Raw genomic sequence first — 20,424 nt, forward strand, 5'->3', positions numbered from 1 at the left:
GAGACCGCTTCCCTACTCGACACCCCCACACACGCAGGAGCGCGTCGGGGGTCCGGACAGGGGCTGACCTGAGGGCGGTGTCCGAGGAGAGGAGGCGGGTGCGAGGGGAGAGGCTCAGCGGGCGTCCGTTCCTCAGCCAGGTGAGCCGCGGCGGGGGGGTGCCCGCGGCCTGGCACTGCAGGGTCACCACGCCGCCCTGGGCCGCCGTCACCGCCCTGGGCTCCGCCGAAGAGCCCGCGATGGCAGGGGGCACTACGGTGGGCACAGATCCAGTACAGTTCTGTCATTTCACAGCTTTTGTTTCTTTTCAGATCGCAAATTCAGGTCAATTTTCTTTCGATTACCCTTTCAAACGACTAAATTAAATCACTAAAAGAGCACAAAAGAAGACTCTGAGCTCCCAAAAAGAGAGATACAGACACTGCACTGCAGGACAACAGTCACTGCTGACCTCTGCTGGCCAGATAGTCACACTACATGTGTATATCTGCATAAGGACGGTGACAGTGGAGCAGCAGTAAAGGTGGCACTAGTCCCTCAGAGCCCTTGAGCCCTGGGTTCGATTGCATGCTTTCCCCTTGGCCGCATGGGTTTTCTCGGCGTGTGCATTTTTCCTGCCGCAGTAGGAATCCGTGACAGAAGTATCCGGTCCGCGAACGAGGAAGAGCCAGACTGACCCGTCACCGTGAGGGTGTAGATCCTGCTCTCGCGGCCGGCAGGGCTCTCCGCCAGGCAGCTGTACGTCCCCGAGTCGGCAGCCCGCAGCCCCAGGAGCCTCAGAGAGGCCCCGTCAGGAGACGCCCTGAAACACACACAGACACCGCACCTCGCTGAGCTGGAGAGCGTGACTACCGAGCTCTAGTGAAACTGTCCGCATCAGGGGGAACTCCCGACGCTGACATGGGTCAGTCTGATACTTCATCAACAGAAGAGACTACCACAGATGCATGACAAGGGGGTGTTCAATTTATATACCCCGTCATTATGAAATATTCTAGACTTCACAGCTACAGTCAAAGGTACAGTAGGGGTCACTGCAGCCCCCCAGTGCCGTACAGCACAAGTTCTGCCTACTAGGTCCAGGCAGAGAAATTAGAGATTAAACAGCTAATAAAGCTTCGTTAGTACAAGAAAAGCACAAATTGTGTGTGGCACCACGACTGGCCCCTAGATATGTTATATAGTACATTTATTATAATACATATTATGCCTGTTGGTGCATGCAAATGGAAAAGCCAGGTGTTTGATGAAAGTATTGAAACGTACTGCAGATGCTCTGTGTCCGCCAGGTCCAAGGGTGCCCCATCTTTCAGCCACTTCAGCTCGGGTTTCGGGGTGCCCACGGCCAGGCACTCCAAGGTCAGCTCCTCTCCCACGGGCACGCTGAGCTCAGTGGGGCGTCCCGAGCCGAGGATGCTGGGAGGCACTGAAATAAAACCACACCGACACATCAGCAGCCTCTGGGGAACAGACATCAGTCAGTAGCTCAACAGGGATGGTTAGCATTTGGGCAACGCCACCATAGTTAATTAATTCAGCCATATACTGAGGCCGCCCCTTGAAAAAGCAATTAAATATCTCTGAAGTCAGAGAGCCCAAACCGCCTAAACCTTAGACAAAAAAAACATAAGTTTTTAAAAGTGGGAGTGAATTTTCTTAGGATAATGCCCTGAGCTAATCAATGTGCTTCTGTTGACTGGGATTCTGTGTTTAGCACAACAGACCTTCTCCGAAAGACTACAGGTTGAGCCACAGCCTGGCCTACCTTGCACGGTGACCCTGTAGTCCTTGCGCGTCTCCCCCTCGCTGTTCCTCGCCAGGCAGGTGTAGGTGCCGGTGTGAGAGAGCTGGAGGGGTCCGAGCTCCAGCCTGCTGCCCCCTGCTGCCCAGCGCCACTGGATGCTACTCTCTGTGCACCACACACACACAGGGCAAAGTCACATGGCTGGTCACCTCCCCTCCCCTCACATCAGACCAGGCATGAACAGAAAAACGTTCAGGGCAGGGCGGCTGTGGAACTGACAGGCAGGGAAACGCTGCCCACTGGTTCAAACGTCTTTGCCTCTATTGGAGAACCTTAACCGGATGGAGATAATTACCTGATAGGCTGGGGAGGAAAATCAAACTACAGTCAGCATTATGTGCCTGTTTAAACTATGACAGCAGAGGTCAATATTATTCAGAGAGGTACTGTACTTGTCTTATTACTGAAGTGTGTTTGCAATGATCTGCTGCCCTTATCTGCAGACCGGCGTCAGTGCAGTAGATTGAGGACAGTCTAACGGAAATAAAATAAATAATTTGGTACGAAAATTTCTGCAGTTCTAGCTTTGCCCCTTGCTGACAAGCAAAGCAACAAGCGGACTTCTTGCTGTTGCCTGTTCTTACCAATAGGGGTGCCGTCCTTCAGCCAGGTGATGCTGGGAGCTGGGACACCTGTGGCTTCGCAGAGGAGCGTCAGGTGAGTGCCCAGGGTCCTGGTCACGGTTTGCTGGAGGGGCTGGTCCAGGACAGGGGGAACTGGGAAGCGACATTTCAGCAGGTTTCCAGACACCCGAAGGAAAATGAGAAAGACCGCCATCGCCCTCGGTGTGTAACGGGCTGCCCCTGCTCTTTAAACTGAATGAGCACAACTCCTGGGCCCAATCAAACCACTGGAAGAGAGGCGAGGTTCTTTAAGAGATTGCCTCTGTCCGGCGGCCCGTATCGATACAAACCAGATACCTGGCTCATTCTAAAATCCACAAAGAAAACTTAGCACTAAGTGTAAGACTTAGCCGTAATCTGGTGAGGACTGAGAGCCAATAAATATAATCTTAAACAACAACAGCTTTATCCCACAGAGGACTGGTGTCCTGTGTACTGTAGGAGCTCACAGTGAGTGGTGAGCTTACGATCAATGCGATTTCAAAACTGCATTATGAAAGGCAGAGATGGGGGGAATAGAGAGTCACAGGCCACTCCTACCGTGCACAGTCAGGCGGAATGTCCTGTCCACTTGTCCAGCGATATTTGACACCTTGCAGGTGTACAGGCCACTATCAGCAACCTGAGGACAGAAATCACAGAGCACACCTTAAAACAAGTGCTGCTCCAGAGGGCAGCACAGAGGTGTGCAGGTGACTGCTGCAGCCTCACAGCCTCAGGACCGCCTTCTGCTTTGACTGTTCTGCCTGCGGTGTTTTCTCTTCCTCTAGGTGATCTGGTCGCCTTTCAGCTCCCAGGGACATGCAGGCTGGGTTAACTGGTTTCTGTAAAGCATGTGCGTGTGTGTGTGGTCACCTGTGAAGGACAAGTGCTCTTCCAGGGATTTGGTGCTGCTTGCCTCAACGACAGGGTCAGCTCAGTTGCAAAAAGCAAAAGCAGGTGAGGTGATGTCGAGGAACTGAATCGGGAAGCCCTGGTTTTATTTTGTTCACGGTGTCGCCACAGATCACGTGGCTGAGTGATGGAAATCGGAGTACCTGCACCCTCTGGATCTCCAGCCGGTGTCGGTCCATCTTCAGCCCGTGATCCGGTGCCAGCTGCAGCCCGTTGCGGTACCAGGTGACCTCAGGCTCCGGCACACCCTGCGCATCGCAGTGTAGGGTGATGGAGCCACCAGCACGAGGGGTCACGATCTCCTTGTCTGGATCTGGGTGTGGCTTAAGCGTGGGCGGGGCTTTAACAAGAAATGGGAGTGGTTATCACAGGGGGTGGGGTTACATATGTGGCTACTGCTTTGCTGGGCTGCATCAGGAAAGTACCTGTCATTAGCCTATCACAACTGAGGCATTGTGTTAATGACATCCCTTGCTTACATACATTCAAATACATCACTACAATATACGTAGGTCAAATCTCACTGTGACAACATCTGTTAGTCTCAAAACACTTTTATTCTGCATCAAGTGTGTTAAAAGTATTCTCCATTCTCCTCCACAACTTGAAAGTGGAGGTGACACCGACATGGTGACATCAGAGTGTGTCTCACCGTAGACGCTGAGGAGGAGGTGCTTCTCGCCCTGACCAGCAGGGTTAGTGGCCGTGCAGACGTACAGCCCCGCGTCAGCCAGCTGAGCCCTGGGCAGCTGCAGCACCTGACTCCCTGGGGAGAGGAACACAGGTCCACACTGGCTCCGCAGCACTGGGCGAGCAGGACTGTCACCCGGCAAGGTGACACTTTGATCTGGTGGTACTGTCTGTACAGTGAAATCCAGTACAAAGGGGTCCTGTCCAACCCTCCTTATTGCTCAGGGTACGTACCTCACGGTTACACAAACTGTGATGACAGTGATGTACAATGGGCACAGCGAGCATTATAGTGCCTAGAGCAGACATGCATGGAAACTGCGTTTGTCTGAACCTGGGAAAGGCAAGTTTGAAGCATCCATAACACTCCAGTGTACTTCTGTGTTACTAATGCTTTACTTAAACAAAGGAGGCAACAGGGCCCTTCTTAAATTAAGGATCAATTAAGCAATTGAAGCTTTGGTTGAAGTAATGCAAGACAAGTCCTGCAATGCCATGGATTAGTCCCATGATTGCTTTCCCTTGGGCTGACTGATGGGATGGACAAGAGAATGAAAAGGGAACCCAGCAGGTCTGAGAGAGGGAAGGAGTTGAAATAAGTACAGAGGAAGCAAGGTGAGACTCCAGCCCGACTGCCAGAGCTGAGACTCCAGCCCGACTGCCAGAGCTGAGACACTGAGGAGTGTCTTAGTGTATCGGCTGGAGCTCAGAGTGTAGCACATCTGATGAAACTGACAGGCTGTAAGGGTGATTGTCTGAGTGTTATAACAGACCTGTGGGTCTCCAAATGATACAGGAGATGTCTTTTGAAATGACACCTCTTACCTGGCAAGATCTGGAGGCCAGTGCCAAAATGCAGAGTTTTCCCATCTCGAGCCCAGGAGATCTCGGGGGAGGGGTACGCCTGCACGTCACACAGCAGTGACACCATGTGACCTTCGATCACACTGATGTGCTCCGGGTTCGCCCCCACAATCCTAGGAGGAACTGGGCAGGTGGGCCAGCGTTAACATTAATACACCGCAGTGCAGCCGCCACCTTAATTCATAACATCCATCACATGAAAATTTTTATCACTCCAGTACTGCAGTAAACCTCATGCACAACAAACAGCAATATTACTAACACTGCAGACTACAAAAATAAACAGAGCTTATACCACACTATCCACTGTCGCCTAAAATATTCATGTTACCGCTTCATGTTATTTGCAAGAAAACAAACTGATGCTGATGGGTAATTAGGTACATTTAGCAGGTTTGGTCTGCTCCGCATGAACCTTCAGTTTAAAACAGTTCTTTTAAACCACACAACTGAAATGCCAAGAGAAACCGAAGACATGAGCTATCCTAGATTTCTAGCTTGTGAAGTGTAAGGCAGGCAGTTTGCTCACCAGCTGTACTGGACTATTGGGAGTTCACACACTTCTGACTCACCTTGTACAGTCAGGCTGAAGAGTTTCTCAGCTGAGCCCACCTTATTCTCAGCCACACACAGGTACCCGGCCATATCAGAGCTCTGCACCATGTCAATCTGGGAAGGAGGCAGGGCAGAAGTTAGACAGAGCCGGCAGGGAGGAACAGGAAGGCGTTTTTGGACCTGGATCACCGAATTCCCTCTATTTCTATGCAATTACTAGCAGTTAATACCCGCATCATGCCTAACACAGAAACAGCACAATGGAGTTTTAATATACTTCTGTATCTTCAAGGACAGTGGTTCAAGACTTCCAAACTCCCCATACATGTTTTTGATCATACAATTTTAGGAAGACTGTCCTTTTTCAATGTGTTTACTGAACAGGACTTTCTGTCTTTTAATATGCATCCCTGACTACTTGACTACCTCACTCATGAACCCTGGCAGAGGGCGACAGAAGTGGCTGCCCCGCGAGGTGACCCCTGACCTGCAGCAGCCTCCCGTCCTCCAGGATGTGATGCCGTGCGCCGCCGTACAGAGGCGCCCCATCCTTGAGCCAGGAGATCGCCGGCGTCGGGGTGCCCGACACCTCGCACCTCAGCTGGGCCGTAGAGTTGACCACCATCCCTACCTCCTCCACAAAGTCCCCTGCCTGGCCGAGGATCACCGGAGGCACTGCCAACGAGGGGAAAGGAGATCACTGAGGCTTGAATGGCTCTTCCGTGCCACACTAAAGTCTCATTGCCAAGCTAGCTGTGTGCCCCCTCCGCTAGGCACACGACACAGCCCAGCCGGCAGCTGCCTGCAGTGTAAGGCGCAGCTGTGCTGTCAGTGAGGACGCACTGGGCCCCAGACCCTGGAGCGGCAGCGCAGCAAGGCGCAGACGGGCAACAGGCCTACCCAGCACCTCCAGCTCGTAGTGCATGCGGTCCTCCCCAGCCTCGTTGACCGCCTGGCACGTGTATTTCCCAGCATCCTCCACTCGCGCCCTCGGGATCTGGAGGGCATGACCCCCTGGAAGCACAACCACAGCATCGCTGAGCAACACCGGCGGGCGGGGGGAGTGGGGGGGGGGGCATAAGTGGGGAAATAACCAGAAGCACAAAAAATGACCCAGATGATCCTGTGGCACACCACGCAGGTTTAAATACTGGGCATTTCAAACGAGGGCGACGCCGGTCTTCCCATCTGCCAAGCTACACTACTGACACCCGGCAGAGCTCCTAGAAGAGTTTTCTACAGTTTCTCACAGCTAATTACAGTAAGGTGCCAGCTTAACTTAATGGATCTAATTCCTGTCTGACCTGAATCTGTTGGGTTTTGGGGTTTTTTTCTACACAATGTCTTCTGAAGCCGATTTAAAACACGCCCCCGGCTCGGGCGCAGTGCGAGTGTTTTTTCGGAGAGCGAGAGGGGCCCTGATCGGCGGCGGCGGCGCTGCGCCCACCTGGCAGGACCGTGACCCTCGCGCTCGTGCTCAGCTTCTTCCCCTCGTGGTACCAGGTGAGCAGCGGCGGGGGGATGGCGTTGCTCTCGCAGGACAGGGTCACGGGGCTGTTAGCCACCACCTCCCTCCTCTCCGTCATCCCCTCCGCCTCTCCCTCCTCCTCCACCTCCTCCTCTTCCTCCTCCCCGCCCCGCTCGCCCAGTTCCCACGCGGACGGGCGACCATGGGAGCGCTGAAACACGGGAGGCACTGCGGAGGAGCACAGGGAAAGAACAACAAGTCACAGTGGCCATCCATGGGAAAGGGTGAAGAGCCCAGATTGGCGAGTATGGCTCTGACAACACCAGGCTCTGGAGACTGGAGCCCAGATTGGCGAGTACGGCTCTGACAACACCAGGGTTCTGGAGCCCAGACTGGCAAATATAGTGCTGGTAAAACCCAGACGTGCTGCTTCGTCACCATCCTCAGACCCGCCACTGTGTGGACAGGGCAGATAGCATGTAGTGCAAGAACAATACATGACCGGCACCGAGTTCTGTCATGTTGAATTACCCCTCTCTCCAGGCACCTCACTATAATTTAGAGATCATTAGGAACAAAATCAGATAATCCTTTGGCCATCCAGTAGCAGGGTTCCTAGATGGATAGATAGGCTATCCTGCAGGTTGTCTCATCTTAAAGCGCCACCTGTTCAAAATCTTTTTTTGTTACAGGACGAAACAGGACAATCGGGGAGCTTCCTGGGACCAGGCCTGCCCACCACTCTTCTCTAGGGCCCCACTGACCTTGGACACTGACGTGGACATCTTTCCTGTCCTCTCCTGCCTCACTGGACGCCACGCAAGTGTACTGCCCCTCGTGGGAGAGGAGTGCCTTCTGTATCCGCAGGGCCCGCCCCCGCTCCCCGATCTCCACGTGGGAGTCGTTCTTCAGCAGCTGCAGAGACATCCGAAGAAAGCTCAGAGGTTCTCCTGGAGAACACCGTGGCTCCTTGTCTTTTACAGATCCGTACGCCTTGCTAGGGCACCTCCTGCTCCAGGTACATTATTTAAAATTAGGTACAATAAGTCGAGAACTTCTGAAAAGCCCCTGCGTGAAAACCCTTGTTTTTTAAACAATAAAGCCATGTGCTCGTCTAGTCGAAAGCCCTGATCAGATTTTCACCATCAGATCGGACCTCCACAGATTCTGCGACATCACAGAAAAAACACCAGTTGGAGAATAATCAGGATTACAGGTCCTGCAGAGAGAAGATTCGTTAAATAACCTGGAAAACATAGAAGATTCGCACTGGTGCACCATTGCAACTGTCGCATCACCCAGTTACGCATTGGTGGCGGTAGTGGGATTCCCCATTACCTGTAAAAAGCTTGGAGTGGAGTATTCAAAAAAAGCGCTATATAAGTGTAAGGAATTATTATTAATTATGACATCAAACTCATGACACAGCGGTCAGGGCTTCAGGGTGATTAGGCAACCTGTCGGACGTGATCAACAGCAAACACATCCAAGCGCTCACCTGGCCATTTTTATACCACTGCACCGTGGGCTCGGGGACGCCCCTGGACTGGCAGGACAGCACCAGAGTCTCGTTGACGCGGACCTTGGCCTCCCTGGCGCCGAACCTTACGGACGCCGCGTCGTCTCCCTCGATCTGCGGAGGGACTGACCGGCGACGAAGCAGTGTGAGAGTCTGGACCCCGCAGTGCAGGAGCAACACAGCAAGACAATTTGCCACGGGCTCTGCCGAGGCCCAGTGTGTGGAACATTGCTGAGGGCTCAGTGCTGGACCAGGGTTCGAATCCTGGGCAGGACGCTGCTCTCGTACCCCTTGGATGAGGCGCTTCACGGATGGACACGCCAGAGGCCGACGGTACAGAAACAAGACTTCGTTCTCAATCAGCTAATCCGGTTTAATTCTGATCTGATTACGCCCAATCCTGTTTTAAAACCCAGTCCGACTCGCTGGGCCTCGTTTCCCAGGAAATCAAATGTTGTCAAAACCTCAAGCATTCTGATTCAGTTATGCTGCCGTAAACAATAAGAAATGGAGAGGCTGAGTTATTTTTTCCAGACAGAAGCCGGTGCAGAGCTTGACATGAATTACACAGCCTGTGAAAGACACCTTCCTCGCTGGCAGTATTACTTAATTACTTAAGCCAGTGCAGAAGGGGGAGAGGCTGCTCGATGCAGCTATAGCCTGATCCGTTGGAAGAAGAGCCTGCCAAAAGCTCTCCAGGCAAAACGAAACCCCCAGGAATTCTTGGCAAGACCAGCAGGCTTCGGCTGAAGCTCGTACAGGCGTTACAAAAAAAAGATTATACGCTCGTGCTCGTGGCAGCATCCAGTTTCTAAATCAATTCCTGTAGCTTACTCTTGCTCTGTACGCATACTGCTGCCCGCTGTAACCGAACTGTGAAAATCGGCTTGATCCTGTTCATCGTGGAGATAAAAAGGACGTCAATTTATTGGTCAGCAGAGCACAGCAGGTCTACCCCCCCCTGCCCCGCCGCTGCCTGTTTATTTATCCATTTACTCATGTATTACATTCTGCTGTTCTGATTTCAAGGACTTTATGTAGTTTTATGTGACTTATTTCACCTGTGTTTTATACTTTTATGGGAGAAGCCAAAGACAAGTTTCCACAGTAGTGGACAAGTAGCAATCTACTCCAATTTTGGGCCTTCCAGTCCACTCCGTTTTATTACTCTCATAAACCGATATATTAATCCTGTGACATTATTACTGGTAGGGGACGAGAGAGCCCGCCTGCAGCACGTGCCCCGCGGTTCTGCTCGGAGCCCACACGGGGGCGCTGGAGCGCCGGACTGCCTTACCGAGCACGGTCAGGCGATAGTGCCTGAGGGCGGTGCCCGCGGGGTTGGAGGCGTGGCAGGTGTACAGGCCCGCGTCGTCCGCCCGCGCCGCCCCCAGGTGGAGCTCCCGCCCCCCCCGGGAGGAGCTCAGGCGGGCGCCGGCCAGGATCGGGCGGCCGTCCTTCAGCCAGGTCAGGCTGGGGCTGGGCACGGCCTCCGGCTCGCAGGACAGGACCGCGTGGGCGTGGCCCAGCACCACCGAAACCTCCGTGGTCTCGCCGAAACCGCCGAAGCTGGGGGGCGCTGGGAGCGAAGGCGAGCAAGACAGACAGAGGGGCAGAGGCGAAAAAGACACGTTCTTGAAAAATCTGAACTTGCCAGGAACTGTTCTTATCAGATACAGACCTGGTTTGGAATCACCACTTTTTAACACTCAACTTGCAGGCCGGCAGGTACCCAGCAGGTCACAGAGCTGCCGTTTGCTTTAGGGGCAAGAGATCCCTGGCAAACTCATCCAAACGTTGCCTCAGTGGCACACAGCCACTTGTTAGGCCAATCCTGGTCAAAGTCAGCTGATGACGCGGCCCAGACGCTGGATCACAGAGAGCACTAACAGCAAGCGCCTGCACTCGGCATACGTTTCGAAGCGTGTATCCGGTCTAATCCGTGCTCAACGTGTCGAGACAATGATGGATGTCTCGGCTTCGGTCCTCAAGAGTCTCCCAGTGGTCCAGGTTTTTGAACAAACCAGAACACAAAAATGCATGGCCAAAGCCTACCGTACTTCACTTTGGGATTTAAACACTCATCTGATCCACATTTCCCAGTGTTTTGTTTTGTAACGCTGGCAGCAGCGCCGTGGGCAAGGACATACTGTACCAATGCTACTGAAAACTCCTGGCCGCAAGGTTCATTCTCCGAACAGAGTGGAATTTGTGTCCCACTGCCATGTGCAGCACGGATCCAGTGTCGATTTCAACATGCAGCAAACAAACCACAAGCTGGATTGGTGGAAGTTCCCAGAGCATGGGAGCTGTAGGGCGCGGGACAGCAGGGAGAAAGCAACTCACCCTGAACAACGAGCCTGAACTGCCGGCTCTGTCGGCCGGCGCTGTTGGTGGCCAGACACTGGTAGAGACCCTGGTCCCTCAGCCTCACCGACTTCACCCTGACCAGCTGGCCCCGGTCCGAGAACTGTACGTGGGGGTCCCCTTCGCGAGACAACACCCTGTGGATGGGGGGAGGGAGGACCGACGGTGAGAGAGTGGACAAGCGTGTACAGAATGAGACAGAGCTAAGGGCTCGGTCTGAACGAGGCGGTAGCTGTTGGGGAAAAGTGCGTGCAAAAAAACGGATTGCGCTTAACTGTCATTAGGGAAAGGCCCTGCCTGACAGAGGTCAAGACGCAACAGGAGCTCAGTGCGAATTTAGGTCATGAGGCTCTCGGCAACTACATCCGATCCAGAGCGACCTGCGAGACTAGGGATTGAATGATCCTGAGATCCGTTCTGCTGCAAGCGCGCGCTTCCGATAGGCTGTCGGGGAAGCAGCGCACAGCGAGGAGGTGTCAGTGGCAGGACGCGGGTCCGAGCAGGGAGCGGCGCGCGCGGCCTCACTCACTCTCCGTCCCGGCTCCACTCCACGAGGGGGGCGGGGCTCCCGTCCACCCGGCACTGCAGCTCCACTTCCTGCCCCACGGCCACCGCCAGATCCTGCACTCCTGAGGACCCCGAAATCACTGGGGGGGCTGCAGGGGGGCCGGGGGGGAGAGTGGGGACAGGGAGAGACAGGGCGAGACAGGGAGACGGAGTCAGGGAGCTGTCCGTTCTAACATTTAGACTTCAAGGCAGGGAAGCAAGAACGAGTCCTCGGCTCAGGAGACCGTCTATATGTGACAGGCTGCAGGAACTAAGTCTCTTCAGTCCGCAGCGGAGGAGTGTACACCCAAGTGTGAACAAAAGGGGGGGGTATATAGGCTGGATCCACCCGCGGGACAACTGCAGACGCGGCTGCAAAGCGAAGGCCACTGAAGGCAGAGAACACGGACACACAAGAGCCGTTTGGACACAGAGAGTCGTGGGTGTCGGGTGTGCGTTTCCCAGCCGAGCGAGCGCGGTCTGAACTCTTCCCACAAACGGGTGAACGGAATCTTAAACGCACTTAGCTACAGAACCATCACATCGGCAAGATGGGCCCAAACACCGGCTCAGTCTTGTAACCTTTCTTACGGTTTTTGTGCCCTATTATACAGCAATTATAACGGGTGCAATTCCATCTTAGGGGCCCCGTCACTCAAATAACCAGCCTTCATATTCATGTCACTCCATGACTTTAGCTTTTGAATGATCTGACAATTATCTCAATGACGTGACGCAGAAGCTGGTTTTATCAGTGAGCCGTCCTGAAAGTGACCTGCACACGAGCATCCGTATCCTACTGCTTGCGGTTAATTAATTTTCATACCGATTCTCTGGAAAGATCTTCTCACTGAGTACCGGCGGTCAAGCTTTAGAAGGTGAATTTGCAGGTTACTGTCCCCTGTCTTTACTGTCCCCTGAGGGAAATTTTTTATGGACACACAGCACTCCCGGACATGGAATAGAATATACAGAATGCAAACAACAAAAAAAAGAAAAACATTGCACATCACTCTATTGCATATGTATAACACTTAACATGTAACGTTTATAACACAGGTTATAACAGGTTATTGTTACAGATGCTACTCTGATTTTTTAGCCACTGCCCCACGTGCGGCGCGCTGGAGCTCCTCGGTGAAAAGCCCCCCCCAGCCCCACCCCAGCCCAGCTGACCGGCCGTGCTCCCGGCGCGACCCACCGTGCACCGCGACGTGGACGTCCCTCCTGGCCTCCCCGGCGGCGTTGGCGGCGGCGCAGGAGAACAGGCCAGAGTGCGCCGCCTGCGCCCGCAGGATCCGCAGAGAGCGCCCCTCGTTCTGCAGCCACACCCCCGCGAGCTCCGAGACCTGCAGGGGGGGGGGGCACCGCGGCGGAGAGAGCCAGCGTCAGACACGGAGCAGTTCGGACACATTACAGCGGGGTTCGAGCCCGGCTCTCAGCCGCGCAACCGGCCCTGCTCCGAGTTAATCATGGGGTTCACCTGAACTCTTGAACCAGTTTTTGGCCCCTTTCCGTGTTCAGTGTGTTGAAGGCCGCCTTTAAACTATTGCTGATAAATTTGGAATAAAAATAAACAGGCAAATATTCCCATCAATTAAACCACGGGCCACCACACATACAACACGGTTCAGGTGGGGAGCTGCGTCAGCAGGCGTAGGCTGCAAAGGAACAAGTCATAGGTTTATTCCCTGGTGAAGAGAGAAGAGAGAAAAACGCAACGTTTCGGCTGTGGAGCCTTCTTTGGGTGTCCACAGCCGAAACGTCGTGTTTTCTTTCTTCTCTTTTCAGCTTATATAACACGTGACGACATTGTGTTACTGCTGCGCTAACCTATACTGTAGCACTGCAAGCCGTGTATGTTGCCCTGGAAAACAAAAATACAATACTGTAGAAAAAAAAACAGCACAGCTCTTTAATTAACACTTCCCAGGTCAACTTTAAGATTCGTTTTGTGAGATTTTTTATTTGAGATTTAGATTTAGATTTATTTGAGGTTTGTCTTCGGTCACCTGAAAGTATTTTTAGGTTTTTATGTCGCGAAGTCATGGTTATGTCGTGAAGGGTTTTTTTTCTGCTGCGTTTGTTTTCTCTACGACACTCTCGATTTCAGGAAAGTTTGGTTGGATGTTCCGCAACAGTCCCAGGTTTTACGGCAGTTTTCCAGTCCACTTCAAAGCCAGATCGCAGGGAAGCAGGAATCTGACAGATTCCTCTTTCCTGGTGTAAAGTAGTTCTGTAACACAAGGTGGCACCGTGGTGCCAGATACTAACAACACTGTTTTCTGCGTCCCTGAAGGAAATTACAATTTACATTTTTACTGTGTATAGTACTTTTCATACCCAGACATGTAAAGGTGTTTTACCGTGGAGATAATGAAACAACAGTAAACATGTGTTAAGTCACAGTATAAGAACAGATACACAAAGGCAGATGAAACACTTGCCTCTTGTACTATATGCACCATAGCCAGACCATATTGCGGTGTCTTTATTCCCAAGACTCTGCACCTGTGGCTGGAAGGTTGCTGGTTCGTATCCCGCAGCCGGCAGAGGAATCCTACTCTGTTAACTCCCTTCACCCCAGCTGCTCCAGGGGCGCTGTATAAATGGCTGACCCTGCGCTCTGACCCCCAGCTTCTCTCCCTGTCTGTGTGTCTCATGGAGAGCAAGTTGGGGTCTGCGCACAGACAAATTCCTAATGCAAGAAATTGTGTAGGGCTGATAAAGTGATCTTAGGTCCCCCACTGGCAGTTATGTGCCAGTACAGGAGCCCGAGCTGCTTGTCTTCCTCAAACAACGTCAGGTTGGCTCTGAGAGCTGTTCACTTCACTTCGCAGAGCCAAATGTCAAAGCAGCCAACCACAGAAGGGCTCAACCACAACTGCAAGTATTTTTTAAATTCCAAATGCTACACTGTTTAAATTCAATAACACAGCACTATATACTCTATTCAGTGGTGCAGTGCATCCATGTACAGTAGATTGAGATTTTGATACCTATAACTCTACAGTATAGTGATCTCATTCAATTGCCTAGTGGCAGAGCATCAGTGCAGTTTTGTTAAGATTGAGAGAACGTGGGCGGTGACCCTCACCGGACGTCCATCTTTGGTCCAGGAGATGGTGGGCTGGGGCACCCCGAAAGCATCACAGCCCAGCGAGAGGGGCTGCAGCAGGGCGACCGTCCGGTTCAGGGGCTGCCCGTCCTCGTGGATCTCTGGGGGGACTGAGAGAAGGGCGGGGGGAGAGACTCGTGTCACTCTAAAAGCTCTTAGTTCAGTTCACCGAAACGAACAAAGCGCTCAGAGGAACAAGATTTTGTGTGAAACTCTACAGCCGCGTCCAGTGCAGGATTTCTTTCTTGGGTCAAAAGAAAGAGTGATAACACCTTAGAGAGATGGCTCAGTCTGGGGCAACAAGCTTTCGGATCTCCCTCGCTCGGGAAGTGCACGCGTGGTTCGGGAAGAGCCAAACAGAAACCAGTCAACGGAGAAGAGGAGCCTGGGTGAGGTTTGGGTAGATCGCACAGAGGTGGGAGGTTCAAAGGTACAGATTCTGCCAACGCAGCAGGGGCGACGGTGCCACTCACCGTTTATCCTCAGCCGGACCCTCCTCTCCGCCGTGCCCACCTCATTGCTGGCCACACACTTGTAGTCCCCGCTGTGGCTGGCCGAGGCCGAGGCGATCACCAGGGAGCCCTCCTCGGACACGGACGCCCCTCCCGGCTGGCCCCCGTGAAACTCCAGACCGTTTTTAAGCCAGCGCACCGCGGGGGCGGGCGTACCTGCGGGGGGGGGGGGGAGAGCACCCGGGAATCAGGGTCACCTCCGCTCGGTGGTCCACACCGAGGCCTGACCTGGCACTGACCAGCAGGAATAAAAGGCCGCTGTTCCCCTTAACAGCGAGACCCCTTGGGCGGATTCGGGGTGTCACTGCAGAGAGACTAGCGAGTCCCGGTGGGAACTGGGATTTTCTTAACCGGGCTTGATACTGCGATGGCATCTCTCCGTGTGAAAAGTCCGGGCGGGCTTCACTCCCGAAACAGAATTCCGGGTTCGTGTATTCCTGTGGTCACAGGGAGAGCCCGTCGAGCCACCGCGGAGGGCTATTACCCTTCTCGGGCCGCGGTGTGACCCCCCGAGATAACAAATCCGCTGTGCAGACGCCACGTGCAGCATGGTCTGAGGACATCTGGTTTAAAGGTTTCTTCAAACTCTAGAAGAGGGATTTACCGCTCCAGACACAGGCGTTGAATAGAAAGGAACAGAGACGGGAAAGCAGGGCGGCATCAGTTCCTACAGGGATGTGAATTCCTCCACCTCCAGGGAAGCTTGTCAGGAACTATAAAAGGGGAAACAGCTTGGAGGGTGTCAGACTTTTTTTCCTTTAACGACGGTTTCCCAAACCCCGTCAGCTAATTAGTAGGCAGCTGAGAGTCGGAGACACCCAGGATTTCTCATTAAGGCCAGCAGGACACATGGCTTTGTGCTGAGCCTTCACTGGGACAGATCTGAACAGCAGAGGAATCACTCTGGAAAAACAGATTAATGGCTTTCTTGACTTGAAAAGGGGCCAGAGAGGCACAGTGGAACAACAGGGGGGGGGTCTGGTTAGATTCTGCTCTTAACATCTTCAACGGTTTTTATTACTCATACGAGGGGATCGCAGTAACATAACAGCCTTGAATAAATAAAGAGGTACATTACACATTTTGTCTGGGGATGTTTTGCAAGCGATGCAACAATTAAAAAAAAAAAACAGCACAGGACCTGAAGAGCTGTGAGAAGCTGCTAAATTGGTTCTTTTATGCCAGTAACGAGCTGATTCAGGTTGTTAAAATAACACATACACACACAACAATCTCCACGCCTCTCTGAGAGCTGCCAGCGAGGGTTAATGACAAGGTTGTAATAAGCCCGGAAAAAAAGCGTATTAGCTCACCTAAGTCCTAAAACAGCACTGTGCTTTTCTGATGTGTGTTTTGCACTTGCAGACCCCTTTCTTTTGGCAAAGGGTGTGCCAGCATTTCCTAGCAGCTGTGTAACAAACCCCACTCAGTGAACACAAAGCCTGTCCTAAACGCAGTTAAAGGGAAAGTGTGTGTGCGTGTTTGTGTATGTGTGTGGAGGGAGGGGGGGTTCTGCACAAACACCACTTAGCAGCAGTCCCAGACATTACGGTCTATTATCTCAAACTAACAGCCTGTAATTAGAATTCCATTCCCTGCAGGCTTCCCTGCGCTGACGGAACCAGATGTGGCCAGATGTGCAAGGAGGTGAGCTGATGTCCCAGCTGCTGTTCTTGGAGGGGGCTCCCCGATGCAAAATTCCATCCACACGCTACTTATCCAGGAAGGCGAAGCTCTTACTTCACCCTCTGTGTGTGGGTGTTTGATTATGACTTAACAGACCATCAGCCGCCTTCCAATAAAAATGACAGCTCAGACGTCAGGCTCACTGAGTGAAGAGCCTGGTCTTTCTGGAGGAGGCGGGGGGGGTCTCGCAGCGTGCCGGGATGTCTCTGCTAGCGGAAGCAGTGTAGCTGTACGCAGAGGGATAACGATGAAGCCGGCGCGAGAGTTTAGGAGGGAGAACACGGCAGTGCTGTGACCAAGCGATAAACAGCAAGGACTGCAGTCAGTCAGATGTGGTGGGGTGTCCTGTTTTTGTCCCCCGAGTGATCCATTAAATTATCTTCACCAGGACAGGCTGGGGCAAATTTAAGGGAGCTTCTGATGATTCTCCCCCTTTAAATACAACAAAATAAACACCCGATCTAACAACCCCACAGCATCTATTGCCATGAATCACTTTATATACCCTGCCCCGGCTAAGTGAAACCCCTGGGAGAACGTGACTCTCGCCGTTCGCCAGTTATCCAGTTCAATTACCTGATCCACCCCCGTGTGGACCTACAGTATGTACAGAATGACCTTCATGGGCTGGTCAGCTCACACGAACATCACTGCTGGCCTGCCACACACACCTTGACCAGCAGAAGCTCTGGAAATCTGCTAGGCTGTGCTAGGCTGCAGTGCCCATCTTTTCCACTGATCCCAATCTACAGAGACATATAACGTTTTCTTCTCCAGCGCGATAAATATGAATCAGGTTACTGGCCAAAGTTCAGAGTCGTTAAGAGCCCACTGTGACGGCCAAGGCCCACTCTTTGCTCACCTTGAGCGCGGCAAGGCACGACCACCTTCTTCCCGGCCGCCTCCTGCACGAAGACGTCTCCGGCCTCCTCGAAGAGCGGGGCCTCTGTGAAGACACGGCAGGGGTCAGCGCACGCCTTGGCGGGGCCCCCAGCCCGCCCCGCGGGCCCCCCACCGCTCCAGACCGACAGGGCTGCAGGCAGCACCGGGCTCCTGTTCCAGATCAATACCTGGAGCCCTGCCTTCCACTCAGCTATCAATCAGCGGCCTAAATGGGCTTTATCACAAATGCCAAGCGCTGCGCTAGGGATCCAATTAACCTTTATCTGCTACTAACAAAGGACACATCAGCGGACCCAAGTCAGTTTACTTGGTTCAACAAAAGGGTCGATTTTGATGAATACCCCAGTGGTTAATACCCCATGTACAGAATGACCTTCATGGGCTGGTCAGCTCACACGAACATCACTGCTGGCCTGCCCCACTGCGTTCCCCTTGCCTGTTTCCTGCGCCCAGGCCTCACCCCCACCTGCCCTCACCCAGGATCTCCAGCAGCGTCTCCGCGGCATCCTGCCCGGCGCTGTTGGCCGCCACACAGCGGTACACTCCCCCGTCGGAATGGTTGACCCCGCGAAGGCTGAGGGACCCCCCCGGCCCCTCCAGGCTGCCTCGGTCCCGCAGGGGCTCCCCGTTCCAGGACCAGCTGACCGCGGGGGGGGGCTCCCCCTGGGCCGCACAGGGCAGGGTAACGGACTGACCGACGGCTGCCTTCAGGAGAGGCGGCGGCGCGGGCTTTATCCTGGGCGGGGCTGGAAAACACCAAACGAGGCCGGCCCTTTATTTTCAGTTAGCTGGTGCCGTAATAGTGTCGGGTTCAACAGGGTGCCGCCTGAGCTCCGGCGGAGCGCTGGTTATCCTTATGCGGCGTGCCGGTGTGTAGTCCTCTGGGAAGGCGACAGCTCTCCGGTATACGAGGATCGTATCCGAATGAGAAGAATAAATCCTTTTTGTAGTAAAGAATAATTATTTTTGTGAATACACTTGGTTCTAAGGCTGAACGCCATCCGCGCGGCCCCGATGAGCCTCCGGCGTGGGAGCTGCGCGTTCTCGCAGAGTGGGGAGTGCAGTGGGAGGGGTGCTCCACTGTCACAGTGTATTTGTATCTCGGGGTTACATGGATCTTAAAGCAGGCTGTGGGCCACTAGGAATTCACAAATCACAGTCGTTGTCGGCCTCAGGAACTCAGGAACCTTGTCGATCAAAGCAACACAAACAGCATAAAAGCATTACTGGGGCTCTTGGGAGGTTTTGAGCCTCTGGCCCTGATTCCACCCTGGAGGCAGTTGTACCTTGGACGTGCAAGCTGTAGGTCAGGGACGCGTTGCCGGCAGAGTTGCTGGCGAAGCAGGTGTAGAGCTTGCTGTCCGTCAGCCGGGCATCCCTGATCTGGAGAGACCCGGAGGCGGAGACCGTGAACCTGGAAGGACACAGTTTCAGACATTAACACAGGGCATTAACACACCGCCCCAACCTGTAATTTATGGGCGCTGCCGCGAGGCAGAGGTGCACATCTGGCTTGTGACTCTGCCCTCCATTAGCTCATGTTCCCTCTCAAGACTTCCCGCGACGCCTCTTCGCTTTTTGGTCGAAGACATAAAACAAAGACTGTCGGGGCAGGTGGTGACCCCCCTATGGCTGGACTAAGACTCCGAGACTCCGAGACTCCGAGACTCCGAGACTCCGAGACTCCGAGACTCCGAGACTCCGAGACTCCGAACACGGAAGCTGTCAGGGGAATCCAAAGGGAAAGGCCCCCTGACTCCGAACAAGGGCCCTATCAAAGGGATCCCAAAGAAAAGACCCCATAAGGGCCCCTGAGTATACAGCACTCCCAAAACCCATCCTTTGCAAGTATGGGGCAAAACCAGATGACTATGTGAATTGAGTACCCAAGAGTAGAATCAGCTAGCCGAATTCGTTTGGCTAAAGAAAGCTAGTCAGGCCTAATGACTCTTAGGATGGCAATTTTTTAGAAACTAAAAATGCACATGGGGAAGGTTACTTCAACAGGCTTATTGATCCCATATTGTCATCCGTTACTGCAACAGTAGTAAATGTGCGGCCCCCAATTTTGTGCATTTTGAGTCAGTCTCTTAGAAGCACTGCACATGCTCTGACTTGCTCCTGTGATATCATTGGCCATTACCGGGCTGTGATCGGTGGGATGGGATGGGCATCCCTGTTCCAGGTCACTAACGGGGCGGGACTTCCTTCCACTTCACAGGGCAGCGTCACCTCTGACCCCACCCCTGCAACCATCCTGATTGGTTCTTGTTGGCCACTCCCACTTAGGATTCTTGGTTTTGCTGGAAAAGATGAAAACACACTTCCTGTTCATCACAACCATCAGAGCTGTGCCCGTTACACAAACAGCACCCATGTCAAAACTTCTGATTCGGGTCTTATAAATTAAGCAGCTGTTCCAACAACTAGGAAAACTTTGCTCCACTGCCTGATGATCTATAATTTGGACGTAGTTCTACATCTTGGAATCCACTACATAAATCATGGAAATACCTGCTGTTTAAGTGGGATTATTACCCCACATTTAACCATTTTCTATCCACAAACATGTTATTTAGCTTTAAACATAGGAGAATAGGCTGAGAATGCAGAATGGATTTTTAAATACAAAAATGCTCTGATGAAGCCAACCCAGAGGTCCCCCTCAAGGTACGGGTGCACATGTGGGGCTGCAAGGGACTACTTTTGAAATTAAAAACAGGTATTTACACCAAGAGTGGCAGGGGTCTGGAATTAATTGCCCAGCCACCGTGTTTCTACAGGCGCCCCGGGGTCCTACAGGAGCCAGATAGATAAGGTCCCTAGCTCAATAAGCTACTGGAAACTAGCTAAGCCACCAGAGGGCAGAGGACAG

General features: G+C 53.0%; 1 protein-coding gene and 1 long non-coding RNA gene across 5 annotated transcripts in view; one reads left to right on the forward strand and one right to left on the reverse strand.

Annotated features, from left to right (window-relative positions):
- Window positions 1–20,424, reverse strand: part of hmcn2 (hemicentin 2) — a 73,796-nt gene that overhangs the window by 26,161 nt on the left and 27,211 nt on the right. For both annotated transcript variants that reach the window (XM_088614797.1, XM_088614796.1), the window contains exons 22-46: window positions 19,693–19,852; window positions 18,836–18,963; window positions 18,026–18,295; window positions 17,509–17,592; window positions 14,922–15,116; window positions 14,428–14,558; window positions 12,532–12,679; window positions 11,314–11,440; window positions 10,764–10,921; window positions 9,715–9,996; window positions 8,397–8,542; window positions 7,663–7,813; window positions 6,878–7,126; window positions 6,331–6,444; window positions 5,918–6,105; window positions 5,448–5,544; window positions 4,837–4,998; window positions 3,974–4,087; window positions 3,465–3,661; window positions 2,968–3,049; window positions 2,389–2,520; window positions 1,766–1,909; window positions 1,267–1,426; window positions 678–802; window positions 69–252 (exon numbers count right to left, since the gene is read on the reverse strand). In XM_088614797.1, coding sequence (XP_088470923.1) covers window positions 69–252; window positions 678–802; window positions 1,267–1,426; window positions 1,766–1,909; window positions 2,389–2,520; window positions 2,968–3,049; window positions 3,465–3,661; window positions 3,974–4,087; window positions 4,837–4,998; window positions 5,448–5,544; window positions 5,918–6,105; window positions 6,331–6,444; window positions 6,878–7,126; window positions 7,663–7,813; window positions 8,397–8,542; window positions 9,715–9,996; window positions 10,764–10,921; window positions 11,314–11,440; window positions 12,532–12,679; window positions 14,428–14,558; window positions 14,922–15,116; window positions 17,509–17,592; window positions 18,026–18,295; window positions 18,836–18,963; window positions 19,693–19,852 — 3,928 coding nt within the window. The remainder of the gene's footprint in view (window positions 1–68; window positions 253–677; window positions 803–1,266; window positions 1,427–1,765; window positions 1,910–2,388; window positions 2,521–2,967; window positions 3,050–3,464; window positions 3,662–3,973; window positions 4,088–4,836; window positions 4,999–5,447; window positions 5,545–5,917; window positions 6,106–6,330; window positions 6,445–6,877; window positions 7,127–7,662; window positions 7,814–8,396; window positions 8,543–9,714; window positions 9,997–10,763; window positions 10,922–11,313; window positions 11,441–12,531; window positions 12,680–14,427; window positions 14,559–14,921; window positions 15,117–17,508; window positions 17,593–18,025; window positions 18,296–18,835; window positions 18,964–19,692; window positions 19,853–20,424) is intronic.
- On the forward strand, window positions 17–12,550 carry LOC148643851 (uncharacterized). Of its 3 annotated transcripts, XR_015928850.1 has the most exons (7): window positions 17–140; window positions 624–844; window positions 2,395–2,461; window positions 3,433–3,546; window positions 3,979–6,933; window positions 7,591–7,916; window positions 12,433–12,550. It is a non-coding gene; the product is annotated as an uncharacterized LOC148643851 (long non-coding RNA). The 3 variants fall into 3 exon arrangements; XR_015928849.1 differs by having other exon boundaries at window positions 3,433–6,933; XR_015928851.1 differs by having other exon boundaries at window positions 39–140; window positions 627–844; window positions 3,433–6,933.

The sequence above is a fragment of the Lepisosteus platostomus genome, chromosome 21, assembly GCF_059453375.1.
Source record: "Lepisosteus platostomus isolate fLepPlt1 chromosome 21, fLepPlt1.hap1, whole genome shotgun sequence".
In the NCBI taxonomy this organism is placed as follows: Eukaryota; Metazoa; Chordata; class Actinopteri; order Semionotiformes; family Lepisosteidae; genus Lepisosteus; species Lepisosteus platostomus.